The sequence below is a fragment of the Rhipicephalus sanguineus genome, chromosome 5 (assembly GCF_013339695.2).
Source record: "Rhipicephalus sanguineus isolate Rsan-2018 chromosome 5, BIME_Rsan_1.4, whole genome shotgun sequence".
Lineage (NCBI taxonomy): Eukaryota > Metazoa > Arthropoda > Arachnida > Ixodida > Ixodidae > Rhipicephalus > Rhipicephalus sanguineus.
Window position 1 is genome coordinate 204,654,098 of NC_051180.1, and position 24,744 is coordinate 204,678,841.

Genomic DNA, 24,744 nt, shown 5'->3' on the forward strand with positions numbered 1-24,744 from the left:
GTAAAAGCCGCACCCTTGTCGGTGACAAGGACTTCTGGCGAGCCGTGACAGAGTAGGATGTTCTCAATGAAGAACCTCACTACCTCGGCGGCAGTGCCTTTAGGCAGAGCCCCAGGTTCAGCGTAGCGGGTGAGGTAGTCCTTGGCAACGGCGATCCACTTGTTGCCGCACGTTGACATCGGAAGTGGCCCCAGCAAGTCTGCGTCGATCTGCTGTAAGGCTCGACGAGGTGGATCTTCCACCTCTTTTCTCTCTCTTCACTCTCTTCCAACTCCTTCGCCTCCTCCTCACCCTCACATCTTTCATCCTCACCGTCACTTCCCTTTCCCGCCACCTTGCTATGCTTACTATATAAGGCTGTATGCCATGCTCTGCTAGCGTGCCTGGATAGCCGAGTGGTTAGGACGCTGGCCTGTATCGTGGGTACGCGGGTTTGCATCCCGCCTCGCCAAGGAATCTTTTTCGCAAAAAAATTCTCTCTCGCTTTGTGTACTCGTTCTCTCACCCGTAAGAGTTATTCCCTCCCGTGCCGGAGAAGTCGGCGCATGTGTTTTGGGAGCGAAGCAGAAGATGAAGATAACTCAGAGGAAGAAGAGGACGAAGTGAGCGCGTTGCGATTCATCATTATGTTAATTTCTGCACTCATTACCCGTCACTACAAAAAGCTTCAACAGCTTCACTCTTAAAAGTGACCAGCCGTCGGGTCGTTGTGTAGAGCCAGCAAAACTTGTGGTCGCCACGCCGAGGGTACAACGACGAGGTATCTCGCTTTGGCCATCAAGAATTTCCACTTTACGAGTACGTCGCTTTGCAAGAAAAAAGTCACAGTTTCGCCGCAAGGGCGAAGCAATGAATGCGATAGCAAGGAACTAATGCTATACGAAGTCAGGCTCGCCAATGGATACTCTCAGTTTGAACAGCGCTTCTGTTGCAAAGGCGGCCGAAGCAGCGAAGGAAACTAGCGTGCTTCAAGTGTCGAGCTGTGACACTTGATAGTTCGCGCTCATCTTCTGTTTGTTCGTTTAGCGGCGTCCCTGAGCTCGAGTGACATTCGTACGCGCCGTAACATGAGCGCGGACAGCACGGTGAAAGCGTGAAACATTCCTCTACCCCGCGCCACGAGAAAACCGCGCGAGCAGACAGCGGAAGGGCAAGCTTCTCCCATGCGCAAATATAAGAAGAAGCGAGCGAGCTCGCCGACGACTTTTAAATGCGCCCGTCGGGCTCTTAGCGCCACCTCGCTGGTAATGAAGAAACGCTTATTATCGCCTTCTGTCTCTGAGTCCGTCCAGCGCTAAATGGTGTGTATATAACGCTCGCCGTTAGCTGCGTAGAGGATCTGCGTTTCGTGGCGTAGTGGATAGCGCCGCTCGCTGCGGAGCAAGGGGTCCCTGGTTCGATTCCGCGCTTCGGAAGCATTTTTCTGAGTTATTTTTCTTTGGGGCCTTTATATATATATACATACTTATACATATACGGTGCATGACGGCGACGGCGACGGCAAAATCCAGCCGAGACTGTCCATATAATTGCTATCGCAATAAAATATCGCGGCCATCTTCGCTTGAACACCTTGGGTACAACGTGGTCACGCCTTCCAAGTACTTCGCCAAGCTTCTCAGTTCCGGATCGCTTCGCTGTTGTCCGGCGAACTCGTCGGCACTTATGGGCCCCAGGAAGCTGTCTTCATCCAGATTGTCATGCGGCGGCGGATGAACAGGTGCGTGGCACAAGCAGTGGGCGTCAGAGTACTTTGGCCTGGATTTCTAAACGACGGTAATGCCGAATTCTGGAATTCTCAGACTCCACCGTGCGAGATCACCCTGAAGGGTCTGTGAAGCTTGCTAGCCTAAGGCGTGGTGGTCGCTCAGAAACGCAGAGTGCCATCCTTCTTCCTTATCAAGACTAGTGTAGAGTGCCACAGACTCTTCGAAGGTTGTATTATGTAATCCTGTAGTATTTCGTCGACTTGTCGCTTGATAGCTCCTCGTTCTTGTGTGGAAACTTGGTAGGGACTCTGGCGCAGTCATCGAGCATTTTCTTCCGTTATGATTCGGTGCTTATAGCAAGTGGCGTTTGTCGAACCCTTGGTGACGACGAGAATGCTGTCCTTGTATTGCTTCAGAAGGTATCGGTGCTGTTGTGGTTGGCGAGCGGGAAGACTTGGGTTGACGTTGAAGGATGGCTGTTGTACTGGGGTAGTCGTATCTTCGTCGCAATCTCAAAAAGCAAATGCTCCGGTGATGGCCACGATTTCTTCAATGTATGCTATCGTCGTGCGCTTGGGGGCGATCGGAGATCTGTTCGTTCCGCTTGTTCATTCTCCTGGGGAAGAACAAGTGCGCTGAATGGCTGAAGCAGGAGATGCCACTCAAGGCCGGGGGGTGTCGCCATTTCTTTTTTTGCTTGATCTATTCTTTTCGCGTCATAGCGAGTGGGGTGATCAGATATCTCTGTTCTGCGCCGTTCGTTCTGCCCCCATTCTGGCGGCGCACGCGATTGGCCGAAGCCGGAAAAACCCACGTCTCTGAGGCGTAACTCTGTGGCGCAGGAGTCGGAGGTTGCTGGTGGTACTCAGGCATCACCTCGGCAATTTGCTGCTCAATTGCTCGTCGGAGAGGAGGAAGAAGGGTCGTCGATGACTGTTGAACGTGCGGCGGGTGGGCGAAGGCCAGGAGAGAGAACTGGCGTGCGATTTCCTCGCGAACGAATGCATTCACTTCTGCCAGCAGCGTGGCCTGGTCAGGTATGGCCGCCAAACCAGCAAGCTCTTCGTAGCGTGATGGAGAGCGACGGGTCATCGAACGTTGCCGGCGGAGCTCCTCGTAGCTCTGGTACAGTGTTATGACCTCGGCCGCGGTGGAAGGGTTTTTGGCGAGCAACATGGTGAAGGCATCGTCGTCAATGCCCTTCATAATGTTCCGGATCTTGTCAGACTCGGACATGGTGCCGTTGGCTTTCTCACACAAGTCCAGGACGTCTTCGATATAACTGGTGAAAGATTCACCGGCCTGCTCAGCTCGTTCGCGTAAGCGCTGTTCTGCTTGCAGCTTACAAACTGCAGGGCGGCCAAAAACGTTGATGACGGCGGTCTTGAAATCCGACCAAGTTGCAAAATCGGACGCGTGGTTGTTGTACCACAAGCTTGCTACTCCCGCGAGGTAGAAGACCAAGTTGCTCAACTTGCCTGCTTCGTCCCATTTGTTGGGTACGCTCACACGCTCGTAAATTGCGAGCCAGTCCTCCACGTCGGTGCCATCGGCGCCAGTGAAGATAGGTGGATCGCGGATGCGTGGGACACGGGGACATGTGGTCGGTGTGGGAGGCGGCGTTTACTGAGCGGCGTCTTGAGGCATGGTAGGCGGCAGAATACGGGAACGAAGCCCCAGGGGCATCGAATAGGAGCACAGCAACTCCACCAATTTGTTAAGCTGTTTATTGGACAGCACTCGGCGACAATGAGCTATAACGACAGTCAAGGCAAAAGCACGGGCTCCAAGCGCGAGCGGCGTTTAGAAGAGGACGACCCACTAGGAGCCGCTGGAGAGCGCAACCGTTAAACAGTACCAATTGCTTCGCCACAATATATATACATATATATATATATATATATATATATATATATATATATATATATATATATATATATATATATATATATATATATAGTGACTAGTGACACGGACATGTAGTGGGTATCTGGCTGTTGTGCGGCTAGTTTCGCCATTATTTGTGCGTGGCGAAGAGATCGCTGGTGGGATTGAAAGACGAAGACGTGCTGCTCGATCCGAGCTGTTCCGCTGTTCGCCGTGTTTCTACTTGTTTTCCTTTATTTACCACGACAAACTGGTGGAGGTGCTGGGTACAATCCTAATGCGCTAATTGTAATTCAAGACGCTTCAAGTTCCTGCCACCATTTCTACAATTCCGGAGGAAAGCCGGGCACTTCGCCCCAGCCGCCGCTTGTTAGGACTACCGCCCGAATTTGGTCCCTTGATCCCGGCAAGAATGTCCACCACAACGGCAAGCCAGACGCAAGAGAGCGATATAGACCAACCCGCATCCACCCCAAACGTCGTCTACGCAGCTCGCATCCCGAAGTCTTTTCATGGTGATGAGTTAGAGGACGTGGATGACTGGCTCGACCACTTCGACCGGGTCACAGCAGCCAACGAGTGGAACGAGACCAAGAAACTGCGCTACGCCTACTTTGCACTTGAAGACTACGCTCGCACGTGGTATGAGAACCATAAGCCGTCTATCACCAACTGGCAAGAATTCCAGCGACAACTACGCGAAACTTTCAGAAATCCAGAAAGAAAAGAGAAAGGCGAGCAGGCTCTACAGAGCCGGGTTCAGAAGCCAAACGAAAGCGTGGCTATGTTTGTCGAGGACATGTCGCGCTTATTCAGACGCGCCGACCCAGGAATGGATGAGACAAAGAAAGTTCGACTCCTAATGCGGGGTGTGAAGGAGCAACTTTTTGCTGGACTCATGCGCAAGCCCCCAACTACTGTCGATGAGTTCATCGCTGAAGCGACGACAATGGAGCGAGCACTCCAGCAACGCTCTCTGCAGTACGGCCGCCAAGCTACTGTCGCCGCTTTGTCACCTTTCACCTGTGGACAGGATTTGGCAGCACTCAGAGAGCTTGTCCGGAGCGTTGTCCGCGAGGAACTCGAGAAGGTTCGCCCTACTCCTACTCAGCCGACGGTGACCGTACTGGGTGACATCATTCGAGATGAAATCAGGAACGTGACTCAACCATCGCTCCCCACGCGCGTGGAAGCTCCTGTTCTCTCTTATGCCGAAGCATTACGGAGTCCTCAACCTCCTGCAGCCCGCCGCCCGACCTCCAGTTTTCCGGGAACGCCACGTCCATTCGTTCCTGCAGATGCCTACGAGAATACCTTCCAGTACGACGTCCCGCGTGAAGTCACCCGGAAATGAGACGTATGGCGCACCTCGGACAACAGGCCACTTTGTTAGCACTGCGGCGAAGCGGGCCACCTGTACCGCCAGTGTGCGTATCGTAGGATGGGCCTTCAGGGATTTCACCCTAACGCGCGTCGACCAAGCAACGGGGAGCGCCCACGCGAGTTTGAGCAGTACCTGGCAGCTCAGCAGCCATTTCCTCCTGCACAAGGCCGCCAGTCACGCTCACCTTCTCCTCGGCGCCTCAGCTCACCTAATCGTTACGCCACGCTCTCTGGTTTTCGAAACAGGTCCCCAAGCCCTCGCCCACGTCAGGAAAACTGAGGACAGCGACCTCCGGGGGTAGGGCCGCTGTTCATCGTTTTGACAAACATCCTCCGACACGACACGCTACCGACGCTGATTTCTCTACCACGCCATTCACTGATACCGACGCCGTACTTTCCGCCGATATTTCTGTAACCGTCGACAATTACCAGGCCACCGCTCTCGTGGATACCGGCGCCGATTACTCCGTTATGAGTGGCGACTTCGCGGCTGCTCTCCGAAAGGTGACGACACCATGGAGTGGTCCCCAGCTGCGTACAGCGGGCCGCCATCTTCTGACGCCGGTTGGCAGGTGCACCGCCCGAGTGCATATTGGTGCCTCGACCTTCATCGGGACTTTGTTCGTGTTGCGGGAATGCTCCAGGCAGGTTATCTTGGGATTAGACTTTCTTCGAGAATATGGGGCCATTATAAATCTCCGAGAGCTGCTGGTGACGTTTTCACGTAACGCAAACTCGCACGAATGCGAATCGCACATAATGGCGTTTCAGTGACCATACCACCCCGTTCGAGTGTGCTAGTTAACGTGGTGAGCGACATCAACCGAACCGCTTTCAGAGTTGTGCAAGGCAATGTGTCCGTGCTCTTATCGCGTCAAGTATGCGTCGCCCGCGGCCTCATGGAACTGACACAAGCGCCTGCTAAAATTCTACTGACAAATTTCAGTCATGAATACCAGCACTTCATGAGGCAGTGTGTCGTCGCTCACTTCGAAGAAATCAGCGACTCCAGAGCCAGCTTATCACTCGCGGAACTCTCTTCCGGTCCTCACGACGACAAGCAGTCCACGGTTAAGATTGACGTGAACTCCGAACTATCGGCTTCACAGCAAGAGAGTCTGCGCTCCCTCCTGCTTTCCTTCAGCGACTGCTTTGCCACGACGTCAAAAATCAAGCAGACACCCGTTATGAAGCACAGAATCATAACCGAGCCCAACGAAAGACCTATTCGACAACACGCTTATCGTGTTTCCCGAAGAGAACAAGACGCCATTCACAAACAAGTTCAACAGAGGGTTGCTGACGACATCATTCAGCCATCTACGAGCCCATGGTCATCACCAGTTGTGTTGGTGAAAAAGAAAGATGGCACATTGCGCTTTTGTGTTGATTATCGCAAGCTGAACAACGTGAGAAAGAAAGACGTCTATCCGCTTCCCCGCATCGACGACTCGCTCGACCGACTTCGACACGCCAGATACTTTTCATCCATGGATCTGCGCAGCGGTTATTGGAAAATTGAGGTCGATGACCGTGACCGGGAAACGACCGCATTCATTACTCCTGACGGGCTCTTTGAATTTAAGGTGCTTCCCTTTGGATTGTGTTCTGCTCCTGCGAGTTTTCAACGAATGATGGACACAGTTTTGTCCGGTCTGAAGTGGCAATCGTGTCTTGTTTATTTAGATGACGTCGTCGTTTTTTCAACGACTTTCGAGCAGCACCTTCAGCGTCTTCGGGCAGTACTTGATGCGCTCCGAACGGCTGGCCTGTCCCTCAAGCCCGAAAAATGTCACTTAGACTACGAGGAGCTCAAATTTCTAGGCCACGTAGTAAGGAGCGACGGAATTCGCCCAGATCCCGACAAAACGCGAGCTGTGCTGCCTTCCCAACCCCAGCGAACAAACAAGACGTTCGCAGTTTTCTGGGACTTTGTGCGTACTACCGTCGATTCGTCCCGAATTTTTCGAAGATAGCAGAACCCTTGCACCACCTCGCAAGAGACAACGTCGCTTTTGTTTGGGACACAAAACAACGCCACGCTTTTTGCGAGCTGCAGCGACGCCTTCAGACGCTACCAATATTAGGGCACTTTGATTGACGAAAATGCAGACAATGAAGTGCACACAGACGCAAGCAATATTGGCCTCGGCGCCGTCCTTGTGCAGTGGCAAGAAGGTATCGAGCGAGTAATCGCCTACGCTAGCCGTACGTTATCATCGACTGAATCTAACTATTCGACCACAGAAAAAGAATGTCTAGCTGTCGTGTGGGCCATAGTCAAGTTCCGACCGTATTTTTTGAGCGACCTTTCAAAGTTGTCACCGATCACCATTCTTTTGCAGGCCTCAAAGACCCCTTTAGGCCACCTCGCCCGATGGAGTCTCCGCCTCCAAGAATTTGACGTTACGGTGGTTTATAAGTCGGGACGCAAGCACAGCGACGCTGACTGCCTCTCACGCGCCCCAGTCGAGTCGACTCCTCCTGACCAAACTGACGACGTGAGTTTCCTCATGGCCGTCACAGCGTCTGACTTGGCTCAGAAACAACGTGATGACCTAGAGCTTCGTCCACTCATCGACTATCTTGAGGGCCAGCTTAAGCAGCCACCACGAACATTCAGGCGCACGATTTCATCATTTTTCCTTCGCGACAACATCCTGTACAAGCGGAACTTCGATCCCAGCGCTCGAACCGCCCTTCTGGTAGTACCATCTGCGATGCGAGAAGAGATCCTAAATGCGTGTCATGACGAACCGTCTTCTGGACATTTAGGGTTCACGCGTACTCTCGCTCGTATTCGCCACAAGTACTACTGGCGTAAACTGTCCCGTACTGTCAAGCACTACGTCAAAACCTGCCGAGACTGCCAGCGGCGCAAGATTGCGCCCATGAAACCTGCTGGCTTTTTACACCCTGTAGAGCCACCTCGAGCACCATTTCAGCAAGTTGGCATGGACCTGCTAGGCCCATTTCCGAAATCTTCAGCGGGTAATCGTTGGATAATAGTTGCAACGGATTATTTAACCCGCTATTGCAAAACACGGGCACTGCCACGAGGTACTGCAAGCGAAGTCGCCGACTTCTTCATGCATGCTGTCGTCCTCCGCCATGGTGCACCGGCCGTGGTTCTAACCGACAGAGGCACAGCCTTCACCGCCCAACTGCTGGAAGAAGTGATGAATGACACTTAGCGGCACCGTACATCGGCGGACGACAGCTTACCATCCGCAAACGTACGGCCTAACAGAACGGCTCAATAAGACCATTACAGACATGCTTTCCATGTATGTCGACGTGGACCACAGGAACTGGGACAGTGTCCTTCCTTTCGTGACTTTCGAGTATAACACCGCCGTGCAGGAAACTACAGGATTTACCCCTTTCCGCTTGCTGCACGGCCGCGAGGTTACTACGATGTTAGACGTCATGCTTTTATCTGACGCCTTTGCGACCACCACCGAAAATGCCGCCCAGTATGCGCAACGCGACGAAGAAGCTCGTCAACTAGCTCGCTTGCGCATTCGCTCACAGCAACATTATGACGCTCACAGGTACAACCTTCGCCACAGGGAAGTAGCCTACCACCTCGGAGACAAAGTGTGGATATGGAGTCCTGTGCGTCAACGCGGCCGGTCAGAGAAACTCCTAGGCCGTTATTTCGGCCCTTATCGGGTTCTTCAACGCCTCAACGATGTCAACTACCAAGTTCTCGCAGAGACTGGTGCACGATCCTCCCGCCGTGCAGCACAACCGGACATCGTCCACGTGGCCAGGGTGAAGCCGTATTACACACGCTGAAGACTTGATCTTGCCTAGACACATTCGAAAGCATCGAGTCGATGCTTTTCGAGGGGGATAGTAGTGACACGGACATGTAGTAGGTATCTGGCGGTTGCGCGGCTTGTTTCGCCATTATTTGTGCCTGGCGAAGAGATCGCTGGTGGGAGAGAAAGACGAAAACGTGCTGCTCGATCGGAGCTGTTTTGATGTTCGCCGTGCTTCTACTTGTTTTCCTTTATTTACCGCGACAATATATATATATATATATATATATATATATATATATATATATATATATATATATATTGTTACGGGGATGACTTACTCAGTGAAAACTGATCGAGTTAATGCTGCACAGAGCCGACAGGATTGTAGGACAACAGGGCAGCCTCAGACTCAAACCAACAACAACGACGTTGTCGTCTTCCTCCATTAGGTGTCATTTCAGCGCCCGTGCCTGAGTCACCTTTCCATACCCGTGACATTACCCCGGCCGGCAAAGCACCATCCCGGTGCCTGTTATGGTTAGAAGGGCGTGTCACCGTTGTAGGGCTTCAGGCGAGAAACGTGCACGATGTCAGTTCTGGGTGTAGCAGTCGATGAGTTTGTGGTCGGGGAAATCTCATAGGTGACAGGTGTCACCTGGCGCAAGACTCGGCAGGGCCCGGCGTATCGCGGCGGAAGCTTCTGGCAGAGGCCAACCCGACGGGATGGGAGCCAGAGTAGAACGAGAGAGCCCGGGGGGAAATCGGCATCCCTATGTCGGCTATCATAGAGGGACTTTTGTGCAGTCTGGGACGACGAGAACCGAGCGCGGGCTTACTGTACGTGCGATGAGAGCACGGGTGATGGCATCTTGAGAAGTGGTGGAAGGTGGGTCAGACGGAAGCAGGGAGTAGAAAGGTAGTACCGGATCACGGCCAAAAGGAAGATAAAACGGTGAGTAGCCGCCTGTGTCATGACGCGACGAGTTGTAGGCCAAGGTGACGAACGGGAGGGCAATGTCAAAATCGGTGTGGTCGTCAGATACATACATGGAAAGCATGTCTATCAGCGTGCGGTTGAGGCGTTCCGTAAGTCCGTTAGTCTGGGGGTGGTAAGACGTGGTGAGGTTGTGACGAGTAGCAAAATATCGAAGTAGGTCATCAACCACACGAGACAGGAAGCAGCGACCACGGTCTGTGAGTAAGTGACGAGGAGCCCCATGCTGGAGAATGATGTCGTAGAGGAGGAAATCTGCAACGTCAGTCGCACAGCTGGTCGCTATCGCTGGAGTGATTACATGCCGAATGGCATATTCTTTGGCTAATGCAACCCATTTGTTTCCAGTTGTCGAAGTTGGAAAGGGACCTAAGAAGCCCAACTCCACTCGATAAAACGGCTCGGCTGGGACTTCAATAGGCTGAAGGCGACCGGCAGGGGGAGTCGTAGGTTTCTTTCGGCGCTGGCACAGGTCGCAAGCTGCAACGTAGCGGCGAACGAAGCGATAAAGACCCTTCCAGAATACCCGTCGTCGAACACGGTCGTAGGTTCTGGAGACGCCTAAATGTCCGGAAGTTGGGGCATCGTGAAATTCTTGCAGGACATCCTTGCGCAGATGGCTTGGGACGACGAGTAAAAGTTCCGCGCCGGCGGGATGCAGGTTGCGGCGGTACAAAACTTTGTCTTGAAGCAAGAACATGGTCAGTGAAGGGTCGGTATTGCCGGATTGAAGGCGGTCAATGATGGAGAGCAACGATGGATCCCGACGTTGTTCATCCGCCACGTGTAGAAAGTCAGTGATGACAAAGACGCAGGCATCGGCTCCCAAATCGATGGAGTTGGGTGGATCAACAGGGTGTCGGGATAAGCAGTCGGCATCGCTATGGAGCTTTCCAGATTTGGAAACTACCGAGAACGTGTACTCCTGTAATCGCAATGCCCAACGGCCGAGTCTTCCTGTAGGGTCCTTAAGTGTTGACAGCCAGCAGAGCGCATGATGGTCTGTGATGAGTGCGAATGGCCGTCCGTATAAGTATGGACGGAATTTCGCGACCGCCCAGACGAGAGCTAGACATTCTCGCTCAGTAATCGAATAATTTTTTTCCGACTGCGACAGGAGGCGGCTAGCGTAGGCTATTACACGGTTTGTGCCATTCTGTATCTGAGCGAGTATAGCACCAATGCCATGGCCACTTGCATCGAGGGGAAGCTCTATTCGAGCGGCTGGGTCAAAATGAGCCAACACAGGTGGTGATGTAAGGGCGGTAATCAGCGATGCAAAGGACTGCTCTTGGTCCTCACCCCAGGAAATAGCCGCGTTCTTTTTCAGGAGATCCGTGAGGGGCCGAGTAATGTCCGCGAAGTTGATGACAAAGTGGCGGAAGTATGAGCAGAGCCCAAGAAAGCTGCGAACTTCTTGCGTGGAACGCGGAACCGGGAATTCGCGGAAAGCGCGGACTTTGTCAGGATCGGGTTGGACACCAGTAGCGTCTACAAGGTGGCCAAGTAGTTTAAGCTGCCGGCGTCCAAACGTGCACTTCGACGAATTGAGCTGAAGGCCAGCAGAGCAAAAAACGTCAAGAATGGCCGAGAGACGAGGAAGGTGGCTTTCAAAGGTGGCCGAGAAAACGATGACGTCGTCCAGATAACAAAGGCAGGTCGACCATTTGAAACCACGTAGGAGGGAGTTCATCATGCGTTCAAAAGTGGCAGGAGCATTGCACAACCCAAAAGGCATGACCTTAAATTGGTAAAGTCTATAGGGTGTCATGAATGCCGTCTTCTCACGGTCGCGGTCATCGACGGAAATTTGCCAGTATGCAGATCGAAGATCAAGCGATGAGAAATACTTGGCACCATGGAGACAGTCGAGCGCATCATCGATTCGAGGTAGAGGATAGACGTCCTTCTTGGTGATCCGATTGAGATGGCGACAGTCGACGCAAAAGAGCCAGCTGTTGTCCTTCTTTTTAACTAACACGACAGGTGATGCCCAAGGACTAGAGGAAGGCTCGATGACATCTTTGCTGAGCATTTTCTCGACCTCCTTCTGTATAACTTGGCGCTCAGCGTGAGACACGCGGTAAGGGCGTTTGTGAAGTGGACCGGTGTCACCGGTGTCGATACGGTGGGCTACGACGCTTGTGCGCCCCAGGGGACGGTCGTCGATGTCGAAAATATCTAGGTTAAGAAAACAGAACACCGCGAAGTGCTTCAACTTGGGAAGGTAACAGGTCGTCGGATATCATTTTGTCCTAGAATGCCTTATTTTGCGGAGCTATGACAGGTTTGGCTACGGTCTTGGAGTCAGGGATGAAAGATGAAATCGTACAATCCTCCAGAGTTGAAAGGCCGGCTAAGGTGATTCCTTGAGGAAGAACCTGGGTTGACGTGTAGAAGTTGAGAACAGGAAGAAGCGTCCTGTTGTTGGCAACTACTACTATCGTATGTGGAACTGCGATGTTGTGGGTAAGGGTCAAATCAATGAGGGGAGCTATCAGATAGTCTCCATCAGTAACTGACGGTAACGGCGACATAGGGACGTACATAGCAGACTGGGGCGGTAGCCGTAGACACTTCACGGACCGTAGCCGAGTGCGACTTGTAGAGTGGACATCAGAGCACAAGGGCAATTCAAGCCGTAAAATGCCGGTAGAACAATCGATGAGGGCAGAGTGGCCGGTCAGGAAATCAATGCCAAGAATGTCATCGTGCGGGCAAGAGTCGAGAACTGCGAAGAACACTGAAGTGTGGTGACCGGCAACAGTAACGCGGGCAGTGCACATTCCAAGAACTGATGTTCGGCTTCCGTTGGCCACTCGCACTGTAGGGAACATAGCAGGTGTAAGAACGTTCTTTAGCCGGGAGCGAAGCGTAGAACACGTAACGGATAGGTGGGCACCAGTGTCGATAAGAGCAGTAACGGCCAGGCCATCAATGAGCACACGAAGTAAACTACGTCTTGAATTTGCGGTCGGTAGAGGGTTTTCGGTCCGAGTCGTCAATGCAGCGCCACCTCCAGGAGCTGCACTCGTCAGTGTCCCGGGGGGTGTCCAGAATAAGCCGGCGACGGAGTGCGACGGCGCTGAGGGGAGCGTGGCTGGCGATCCTGAGGCGACGGCGAGCGGCTTGACCAATTTCTGTGGGCGACGACGTCTGCGTAGGATGGTGCGGGGCGTGGAGACGAACGGCGAGGTGAAGGGTCCTGAAGGTGGTCATCCGGAAAAGTGGGCTGAGAATACTGTCTACGATCCTGGCGGCGGTCATTTGAAAAACTGGGTCGAGAATACTACTTGTTTCGGCAATCGCGGGAAATGTGCCCAACACGACAGCAAGAAAAGCGAATCAGTCTATCGTCTCGTGTGCGCCACACAGATGGATTGAGGTAGCGTGGGGTGAACCGAGGACCGGAAGTAGCAGCAGCAGCATCAAGTGGAGCGCCGTGGTGGTCAGCGTTATGGGTGGTAGTGTAGATAGGCTGAGGCGTGTGGCTGTTGGTTTGGACGCCCATGTTGGCAAACTCGTGGCGCACGACGGCTTGAATGAGCGAGATTGTTGCCAAGTTCTCTTGCGGAGGGGACTGATAGGTAGCGGGGGCCATGGATTCCAGCTCCTGGCGAACAATTCGTGCGATGTTGGTAGAAGCCGCGAGTGGACTTGGCGTCGCAGGATCCTCGCACGAAGAAGTCGCAGCGGTGTTCGGAAGTCAGTTGAAGCGGTGGGTAATCCGCCTGCTTTTAGCCTGTTCGAACCGCCGACATTCAGAGATGATGGAGTCGACAGTGGCGCAGTTCTTACACATTAGGATGTTAAAGGCGTCGTCAGCGATGACCTTCAGCACACTGCTGACCTTGTCCACCTCTGTCATGTCTTTGTCAGTCTTACCGCAGAGGGCTAGCACTTCTTGGATGTATTCGACGTACGACTCCGTGGACGATTGAACTCGCGCGCGAGTTCATGCCTGGCAGCCATCTGACGGGCAAATGACCGACCGAACAAGTCGCGAAGCTTCTGCTTCCACACGTCCCAGCTCGTTAGGTCTTCCTCATGCGTCTCATACCATGCACGTGCTGTACCCCTTAGGTAGAAAATAATATTTGCCAACATAAGCGTCGGATCCGTGCCGCAAAATGTGCCAGGGTCGAGAAGATGGGAAGGGATTGCAGGGGATGGAACTGGCGCGGGCTGCGAGGACTGCGCGCCGTCTTCAGGCATCGTGGCTGGGCTAAGGTGGCGGCCGCTGCGGAGATCCAGGGCCGGTTGTTGGAAGACCCGCAACCTCCACCAAAAAGATGGTACGGGGATGATTTATTCAGTTAAAACTGATCGAGTTAATGCTGCACAGAGCAGACAGGATCGTAGGACAACAGGGCAGCCTCAGACTCAAACCCACAACAACAACGTTGTCGTCTTCCTCCATTAGGTGTCATTTCAGCGCCCGTGCCTGAGTCACCTTTCCATACCCGTGACAATATATATATATATATATATATATATATATATATATATATATATATAGTTCAGAAAAATGCCTCCGAAGCGCGGGGTCGAACCAGCGACCTTTCGCTCAGTAGCGCGTGGCTCTAACCATCGCGCCACAAAACGCTTATCCTTCAGGTAGCTAACGGCTAGCGTTATACACTGTGGGGATTCAGGCGTCCGCCCCAGTTGCTCGGCACCATCTTTCCTTGAAGAATTCTCGTGTCTCTCTCCTCTCGACGGAACGGGTGGCGGCTGGTCATAAATCGCCGTCACTTTGCTGCCACCCCGACCTCGAAGGTTAAACACGGTGCCCCATTGGCCCAGTTTTGGCGGGATTCGGACTTTGCTCGCGCTCGCCTAGACGCGGGGGCGGGCGCCGAGTTTCAGAGAGACCACTTGGGGATCTCGAAGGGTGCGTACGCGTTTTGGCCGCTCCGGCCGGCGGCGATCCTTTGTTCTTTGTTCTTCGTCGCCGGCCGGCGGTTACGTCGTTTTGTCGGGGCCCCGGCCTCAGCGGGCGCGCGCTACCCTCCGCGGTCTCGAAGTCCCGAGGCAGCGCCTCGCGATCGTGCACTGTATACGTTTCTTTCAAGTGTTGCTTTGTCTGTTCTGTTTCTTCTGCTCTGGGGTGCGAGATCGCGGGAGCGCTGGCCGAAGGGTAGGTCGGCTCTCCAAACCTTGTTCTTTCATTGTTTGTTTTTAGGTGTGCCATTCGCGGCCACATTAGGTAACTTGTATTAGCTAATTGGTGTCATGTGTAATTATGTCATTCGCGATTGATTCTGGTGTAAAACAATTGATCTCTTTGTAGTCCCAGTAATAAACCACTAATTTGGAGAGTGTCGCCTAGGGTCTCCCTCGCTGCGCGCGACGGCTCGCAGTCCCTTCGCGGTGACGGGCCGAGTTCTCGCGCGCAGTAGTTCGAACGGTACACGGGCGCGGGACGAACGAGGACGCGGCAACCTGCATGAAGCTCCAAGTGCTCGAACCCGCGGTAATGTTCGGTAAAGGCAAGGTGAACTTAAGTAAAACCAACCGATGGAGGAGACGACGAAACCATAATCTGGCGATGCGGGGTTGCACACGCAACCCATTGTCTTTAACGCGGCGGAACCTTGGCTTCGCGCTACGTTTGTACGCTCAGTGGCGAGAGGGGTTGCGTGGGAGAGGGCATTGTGCCGCACCCGCAGCCTTTCGCGCCCTGCTCCCTGGCTGAAGTCGAGATGCCCCGTTTTTCCTCCTTGCCCTTTTATGGAGAGACTCCTCTCCAGACCCCGGGAACGCGCGTCGCTTCCTTGGGGGCCTCCGTGTCTTCGGTCTTGGGAGATGCGATTGACCACATCGGACCCAAGCCGTGAGCAACACCGCCGCCATCAACCCCTGCAGCGCTCCGGCCATGGAGTGCATACCACCGCCCCGGACCGGAGTGGAAAAGCAGCCACGCGAGGTGAGATGAGCCTTTATCATTCCCACGACGTGTGCTTGCTATTTTGCTGTTGTTTCCTGCAGTAGTGCGGAACACTCCGCCGCTGAGGTGTTAACCAGATGTGCTACTTTATTGTTGCAATTGGCATCTGAGGTGAATAAACACCTTCAGGTGAAAGACTTGTCTCTGTCCCCACTGGCCTGAAACCCGCCGCGGTCGCAACTCAACGCGAACCGCGGGGTAGGGGGTCACAGCTCTGACTGTTAGGGCTGCTGCGTAGCACTAGTAGCAAGTAACTACACTCCTCTAGTGCGCGGTGTGATCCAAACGAGGGACAGGTTCGCACGCGGTTTGTGTTCATGTTTTTTTCATAAAAGAACCCCTGTATTTGGCGCCGAACGTGGGGCCAGCGGTGCGCCAGAGCGAGTTAGTTTGTGTGAGTGACTGCCAATAACGAACAACCATGGCAGCAGACAGGGCTGACTTACAGCCGTTGCAATTTCTGTCACGGATGCTGATAATAAGCAACAGTTCGAAGATGCGGTAACGGCTACTGCACCCTTCGATTCCTGCGGCGAACTTTAGCCAAAGGAAGTAGAAGTAGCACAGAGCAGGGATATGAGCGGCTGGCTGGCACGATGGGCACCCCTCCTGTAGGGATACGACTTACTGTTCGCTGCAGAGGGAGAACGAACAGCTTGTAGCGGACGCACTTACGCGTATGCTCGTTGTCTATGAGAAGAGTAACATTACTACTCAACTCACCTTTCCCGACGCCGAGCCTGAGAGCGACGTAACTGCTGCGACGCTCAATATTATCAGGAGGGGTAACATTACTACTCATTCTGATAATTTGAAACTCAGCCTGAGAGCAGAGTAACTGCTACAATGCTCGACGGCGGACGACCCACCTCCGCAGGACGAGAACGCTAACCACTAGGACTGCGTCAGTTTAGTGGAAAGTTTGCTTAGCCGAAGGGAGTTGTCAGAGGCACAGTGGCAGGATCTCTTTTGTAAGTACTTTTCTAAGTCTTTGATCGGCTCCGGAAGCCTGGCGGCGCGGCCGCGGCGCACATTGACGCAGCTGGTATTGCTCTTAGTGCGCGGCGCTCTGAAGCAGCTAGTAACGCTGTGAGCGCGTTTCTTCCTACTTTCGATGCCTGCCCGCTGAGAACTGACCACTCCTTGCTAACATAAATCCACGCGGAGAAGGATACACATGAGTCCTTCAAAGCGGTGATTTTCCGCACGTTGGCACGCATACTCGTGCATAAGCTCATTGAGGTGTTCACGTGATTCGAATATCCAAAGCAGTTTAGAACGGACAATTCGTCCTGATTCTCTGTCAAAATCTTTGCACACTCATGCGCAGCCTTCGGCATTAAGCGCAGGAGAACGACCACGTAATGTGCCCCGGCAAATCTCATTGAACGCGGGGACCGCAACATCAAGCACATGCTCGTTGAAATTGCGGGGACGCACAGTTGCTCTCAGGGCTACTGTGAACACGCTTGACTTTACCCCCGCCACCCTCAATCTTTGAACGAGCTGCCTAATGCCGTAGAACATACTCTACCGGAATGCAGCATGGCACTGGTTGCTTCGTCAGCACGCGCTGGTTATGCAGCTGGGCTGCGCGCGAAGGTAACGAAGGCTTTGTGCAAAGCACGACGGAACCTGAGCACTGCTCGTGAGGAGCAGAAAGCGCAGTATGAGCGCTCTCATCAGGACGTTCAGTACAAAGTGGGCGACCAGGTGTTGAAGCGCAATCATGTCCTAAGCGATGCCAGTAAGAAATTCTCAGCTTCTCTGCACCGCAGTGGATAGGACCGTGCCGGGTAGGAGATACTGTCTCTTCTCTCGTGTACAAGCTGACAGACTTAACGCTAAGACCGATCGGCGGACCGGTGCATGTCTGTGATCTCAAACCCTACTATGACAGAGGAATCGAGTGGCCCGAGGGAAATGCTTCCCCGCGCCCGCAGGCAGTGGCATCCGAAGGCACGGCTCGACGTACGAGCTCAGTGCGACGCTACAACTTACGATCTCGGCAGAACTAACTCTGTCCGGTTCGTAGGGCATCTGAGGTAGGGCATCTGAGGTGAATAAACACCTTCAGTGGAAAGACTTGTCTCTGTTCCCACTGGCCCGAAACCCGCCGCGGTCGCAACTCAACGCGAACCGCGGGATAGGGCGTCACAGCTCTGACTGTTAGGGCTGCTGCGTAGCACTAGTAGCGAGTAACTGCACTCCTCTAGTGCGCGGTGTGATCCAAACGAGGGACAGGTTCGCACTTGCGGCTTGTTGTGTTCATGTTTGTTTCATAAAAGGACCCCTATAATACATACCCTTTACCCCTGGCAGTACTCCGAGACGGCAGGCGCTTTCGTCGGCCAGCTCGCTCGCTTCTTCTAATGTTCGCGCAGGGAGAACCTTGCCCTTCGGCTGCCTGCTCGCGCTTTAGTTGCTGCAGGTGTTTCTGCAGCGTAGCAGCGCGACCACCACGGGCCGCTTTTCTTGATGTCGCATTCACTGCTTCGCCCTTGCGGCGAAACTGTGACTTTTTTGTTTTCGTCCTTCGTGTGTACGACAGAACAAAAATATAGGTGACGAGAGAAAAGGTGCATTGTCGTAGCTTTCAGAACCGAACATTGAATGAAATGTTTTTCTGCTATATACAGTCCAGCCGCTTCACAGATTACCTGTGCAACATAACATAAAACATTGATGCAATAAATACGATCACTACAAAAAGAAACTACATCGCGGCACGTATTAGCTAATTACTGTAAGCGCTAGTCCAACATTGCAGAGTAAGATGATCCCTTTAAGGTTCAAAGTTTTTCTTTAGACCATACAAGATCGAATTTTTCTATATTTCGTTAGTGTTGCTATATCTACATCTCGTACATAGCATTCGTTTAATGTGCGTGGCATTCTATGATGAACTCTTTCTGTACCATAATGTGTGTGAGAGAAGGGATGTAGCGGCAGCAACATCGGCGTCGCAAAGAAGATGACGGAGACGCTCGCTCTTGCCCGAGGCAGGTGCCGCTGCCACGGGCCTGCGCGCGCTTGCGTTCGAAATAGAGATTAAAAATACTTCTGATCAAGGCGGTCGTGTCGGGCTCGCTCTCTCTCTGGCAAGACCGAGACTTAACCGGTCTGTGAGGTCGCCCATCGCCACAGTTTGGTGACCCGGACGTGATCGTGGCCATAAGTTTCCGTGGCGGAAGCGACCATGGAACAAACTGACGGTACAAGTTCTCGAGACCAGAATCTTCCCGAGCAACGCGGTGAGCCTTCCTGCTCAGCCATCGCTGTCCGCCTTCCTCAGTACTGGGACCAGCATCCTTCGGCGTGGTTTCTTCAGGCGGAATCACAATTTCAAGTTGCTGGTATCCGCTCCCAAGCTACGAAGTTCCACTACGCTGTTGCGGTACTCTCGCCCACCGCCATTGATGAAATAGCGGAAATAGCGGTCTGCGAACGCCTACGACGATCTCAAGACGACCCTGCTACAGCGAACGGCAGTTTCACAGCGTTCTCGCATACAGCAGCTTCAGTCCGCTGAAGAACTCGGTGACCGACGCCCCAGTCAACTTCTGCGCCGAAGGAAGCAGCTGCTCGGAACAACGCGAGATCCGTCGAAGACGCGCTGTTACGCGAGCTGTTTCTACAACGACTGCCGGCTAACGTGCAGATGGTTCTGGCAACAGCTTCTACCATGGACCTCACCGGACTTGCTGCGTTGGCCGACAAGGTGATAGAAGTAGCCACGCCAGCCATCGCGGCCACGACAGCGTCGACTGGTGAGAGTACCACCACGTTGCGAACTGTGCCGTCTTCTTCGACAGCCCAGTCACCGCTCGACGCCCTGTGTGAGCGTCTCGAACGCATCGTCTCTGCAGCAGAACATCGCCGCGCGTCACCTCACCGTTCACGCCAACGAAGTTTCAGCAAGCCGAGGCGCACACCCAGAAGCCGTGACGCGTCACCAACGCCTGACAACTGCTCTTACCATCGCCGTTTTGGAAACGACGCTTGTCACTGCCGCCGTCCTTGTGCGTGGCAGGGAAAGAGGCCGGCCAACCTCTGACGGCGACAAGCGGTCCGGCCCGGCACACAAGTCGCCTCTTCTACCTCACGGACAGAGCCACAGGACAACGTTTCCTTGTCGACACTGGTGCAGACGTAAGCATTATTCCTGCTGAACGCTCCGACCGAAAAACGACACCTGTGTCGTTTTTGCAAGCTGCCAACGGTACCAGGATTCCAGTCTACGCATCACGCTCCGTCATGCTCAATCTTGGCCTCCGACGAGCGTTTCGCTGGATTTTCCTGGTTACAGATGTCCGGCGCGCCCTCATCGGAGCTGATTTCCTGCACCACTATGAACTCCTTGTCGACGTGAAACACCGTCGTCTTATCGACTCTCTCACCCACCTGACCGTTACCGGCACCCTTGCAACAACCACATCGCCGATCGCGCCCATATCTTCATGCTGGACGAACCTTTCGCCGAGCTCCTTCGTGAGTTTTCCACTTTGACGCGCCAGCCGGACTGGACGCAACCGGTCCAACACGACGTTTGCCATCACATCGTCACCTCCGGCCCTCCGGTTTATTTTCGGCCGCGGCGTTTGTGCCCTGAGAAACTCAAGGTTGCCCGCGCGGAGTTCGAGCACATGCTCGCACTCGGGATCATCCGACCTTCTTCTAGCAACTGGGCGTCTCCTCTTCATATGGTGCCGAAGAAGTCTGGGGATTGGCGTCCATGTGGCGATTACCGGGCGCTCAACAACATCACGGTTCCTGATCGCTACCCGCTTCCGAATATCCAGGACTTCACGGTAGCACTGCACGTTGCGACGATCTTTTCTAAGATCGATCTTGTTGGCGCCTATTATCAACTGCCAGTCGCCGAACAAGACATCCCGAAGACCGCCATTACCACACCTTTCGGTCTTTTTGAATTCCTCCGCATGCCCTTCGGCCTACGGAACGCTGGCCAATCGCTCCAGCGTTTCATCGACTCCGTCACCCGAGGCTTGCCATTCGTCTTTGCCTATATCGACGATCTCCTTGTCGCAAGTCCTTCTGCTGAAGAACATGTTCAACACCTGCGGTTGTTATTCTCCCGCCTTGCCAGCCGCGGAATCGTCATCAATGCCGCCAAAAGTGAATTTGGTCGACAGGAACTCGAGTTCCTTGGACACGTAGTCGACGCGAACGGCATTCTGCCACTGCCGTCCAAGATTCGCGTCGTCGAAGATTTGCCACAACGGACAACGACGACCAAACTTCGACAATTTCTCGGGTTCGTCAATTTATATCGACGGTTTATACCCGATTGTGCACGACTGGTCGACCCTCTGACGGTCTGCTTAACTCCAAGAGGAACCAAGCGCTTCAGTGGACTGAAAAGGCCGCCCACGCGTTCACAAGAGTCAAGAGTGCCCTCGCCAGTGCAACACTCCTGAAACACCCGAAACCCAATGCACCGACTGCTATCATGACAGACGCCTCGAACAACGCTGTCGGGGCCTTTTTGCAACAATTCATCAATGGTACATGGCATCCACTCGCTTTCTTTTCAAAGAAGCTGAAGCCTGCGCAGAGCCGCTACATCGTTTTCGGCCGCGACCCACTCGCCGTGTACTTGGCTGTTCGACACTTCCGGCACTTCCTAGAAGGTCGTCAGTTTAGTGTCTCGACCGACCATAAGCCCCTTGTGCACGCGATGAACCGATCTGCGTCCTACTACTCGCCTCGCGACAGTCGACATCTCTCCTACATCTCGGAGTTTGCCACGACGTTCCGTCATGTCAAAGGCACCGACAACATTCCTGCCGATGTTCTGAGCCGCGTCGATGCAGTCTCCACAGCAACTGCACAGCCTTCCATCATCGACGTCAGCCTACTCGCTACTCACCAGCGTGACGACACCGAGATACGTACCCTCCGAAATTCGTCAATGTCCCTGAAGCTGGAGGACGTCGTTTTGACTTCAGATGGTACATCGGTAGTGTGTGATATTTCCACCGGCACACCCCGACCTTTCATCTCGGAACCGCTTCGCAGACGCCTATTCGATGCTATACACAGTCTGTCGCATCCCGGAATTCGCGCAACACAGAAGCTCATTTCGAGTCGCTACGTTTGGCCTCAGCTAAACGCCCAAGTTCGCGACTGGGTGCGCTGTTGTTTGCCGTGTGAACGCTCCAAGATCCAGCGCCATCCCATTCCGCCTGCGAAGTCCTTCCTTCCACCGGACGCGCGTTTTGATACCGTACACTTGGACCTGGTCGGCCCTCTCCCACCTTCCAAAGGCTACAGTTACATACTGACATGCATCGACCGCTACACACGATGGCCCGAAGCTACACCCATCGCCGACATATCAGCGGCCTCAGTTGCAGCAGCCTTCGTGTCGACATGGATTGCGAGGTTCGGCTGCCCATCTACTATAGTCACCGATCGCGGTCGGCAGTTTCATTCGGCGCTTTTCAACGAACTCCTCAAGCTTCTCGGAACGACACGCCTCCGCACGACCTCTTACCACCCACAAACCAATGGGCTGGTCGAACATTTCCACAGGCATCTAAAGTCCTCCCTCATGGCACAAGGATCACCAGAGAAGTGGGTCGTTCAACTGCCACTCGTTTTGCTTGGCATTACAACTGCCATCAAAAGCGATCTGGGCTGTTCACGCGCCGAGTTGGTCTACGGCAGTTCGCTACGCCTGGCATGCGACTTCTTCGAAGCCCCCGCTTCTCTTCCAGCAGTTACGCCCCGTGCCTACACGCCCGCACGAATCGAGAGCTCCTTACGTGTCTCCGCCGCTCACCTCTGTACACACGTTTTCGTGCGCAACTGTGCTGTGCGGAAGCCTTTGCAGCCGCACTACTCCGGGCCGTATCGAGTTCTGGAGCGTCGTCCGTCGACATTCGTCGTCAACGTCAACTGCCGGCCCAACACAATCGCTCTCGAACGTATCAAGCCTGCCTATTTCGAAGCAACGTTGCCATCGGCCCTACCATCGCGCGACGCAACGCTACTGCGTCCCGGATCGCTGCCTTCTCATGCGACACCCAAGACATCCCGTGTCACCTGTAGTTATGATCATTCGTCGGACTTTCCTCCTCTCTAGAGGGGGAGCCCTCTGTAGCGGCAGCAACATCGGCGTCGCAAAGAAGAGGACGGAGACGCTCGCTCATGCACGAGGCAGGTGCCGCTGCCACGGGCCTGCGCGCGCTTGCGTTCGAAAGAAATAGATAAAAAATACTTCTGATCAAGGCGGTCGTGTCGGGCTCGCTCTCTCTCTGGCAAGACCGAGACTTCGCCGGTCTGTGAGGTCGCCCATCGCCACAATACCTAAAGGGATACAACGCTGTGGTTTCCTTGAAGCTTACTAGGTGTAGTAACTTTTCCAGTTTGTCGAATTTAGCCCGTATATACATGTTAAGTAATTTGTGGGTGTAAATTTCGCTCGATTTTATAATTTTCTGCTAACAAAAAATGGATCTGTACATTCTAGGAACGGGGCGTTATCAATAGACCGTATTGCTATTTTCTTTGCTAATGTTAGTTTGTGTAGGTTAGTAGGTGTGGTGTTCGCCCACATTGGTGCGCATTAGCCGGAAGAATGTGGCGACGACGGCTGAGCACACCGGCAGCTTTGCTTAATTTAGCTGCTTCACTTATTTAGTATCGTTGCTGACACCTGATTTGGCCACTAATTATGTGTAATATAAAATATCGATCAGCGAAAATGAAGGCCCGGCTTTCATGGCTTAGCTGTTAACAAAGTTGTGGTTTTGAATTTCGATGACTCTATGTCAACATGTCCAGAAACGAAAAGGTGCACAACTGCCTCATCGTAAAGCCCAATGGCGTTCTTGGTGATTTATTACAAATACAACTGTATTGTTCTGATATAGGAGGCGACAAGGATATCTTAACTGTCGTTCATGAAACCATAAATCAATTTGTTTGCTGCTACTTATGTAAAGCCGTTTCTTTTTTTTTTTGAAGAAGTACTCAGTCTCCCCGTGTTCGACATCGTGTGGTTCTCGGTCAATGCTCGTCAGCGTAAGCGCATAAAAAAATCAAAGGCTGTTATTCACTGATCGCTAGAAACTACATTCTATATAAGCAAAAAAATATACCTGAATCACACCATGCTGCGTGTCCTCAATTATGCTTGTGCTAAGCAAGAGTTTATATAGAATCGCATAGATTAACACAAATTTCTTAACTATGTTGGGGCCAAATGTGTTGACTGAGTTTATACAATCATGCATTTTTCTTTTCTTCCTCAAATAGGGAGAGGCGGGTGAAGATGGCAGGCCTGGACCACCGGGCCCACCTGGCACTATGGTACGTTATACAAACCTGTCCGCCGACAAACGCGTGTGCACTCCTACTCTTTCATCGTCTGAACTGCCGTTCTTGAATGCACGGCACGCGTAACGTTTGTAAGAGGATATATTTGACAGCTGCAAATAGCGATGAGTTCCAGTGATGAGAAACATTGGGAATGCATTCGGACGAATAATGGTAAAAAATCAACGATGCGGATAGAAAGAGCGCAGTTGCTCTATTTCTGCGCAGATTGTATTTTTTTCCTGCATTCGTCCGATTGTATGCGCAACGATTCCCACCATAGTAAAAAACAGCGCAAAGACAATGAATGAACACGCAGAGACGAATGAGCGCGGACTTCCAACTGGTTTATTTTTGCAGAAACACGCAATTCATGGCACTGACATATGACAAGGAACAGAGAGTCACATGATGCACAGAAGTTCATTTTTTTTAAATTGAAGAACGATTGAAGAGATGCTCACACACTGATCACCAAGCTTATCAATCAAGTGAGCTTCTGTAATCTCACGTGTGATCTGTTCCCGGTTTTCGGATATGACATTCGACTTGACATACAAAGAAACAGACCCGCAACTAGAAGAATGAGGAGCTAGGTTGCCTTGCTTACACTTTTCAACAGTGTACAGATGCCCACAAAATAATTCGGAGCGCCGGACCGGTGGCCACTCGCCAGCGAAGCGCGCCGGTGAAGTAGTGACA

The 24,744-nt window shown here is 53.0% G+C and overlaps 1 protein-coding gene across 1 annotated transcript in view; it reads left to right on the forward strand.

The window, feature by feature from the left end:
* Positions 1–24,744, forward strand: part of LOC119394579 (collagen alpha-1(II) chain) — a gene marked incomplete in the record, with an annotated part of 1,710,759 nt that overhangs the window by 550,511 nt on the left and 1,135,504 nt on the right. Inside the window, 1 exon segment of the mRNA XM_049415838.1 lies at positions 23,983–24,036. Within this exon segment, the coding sequence (XP_049271795.1) occupies positions 23,983–24,036 (54 nt within the window).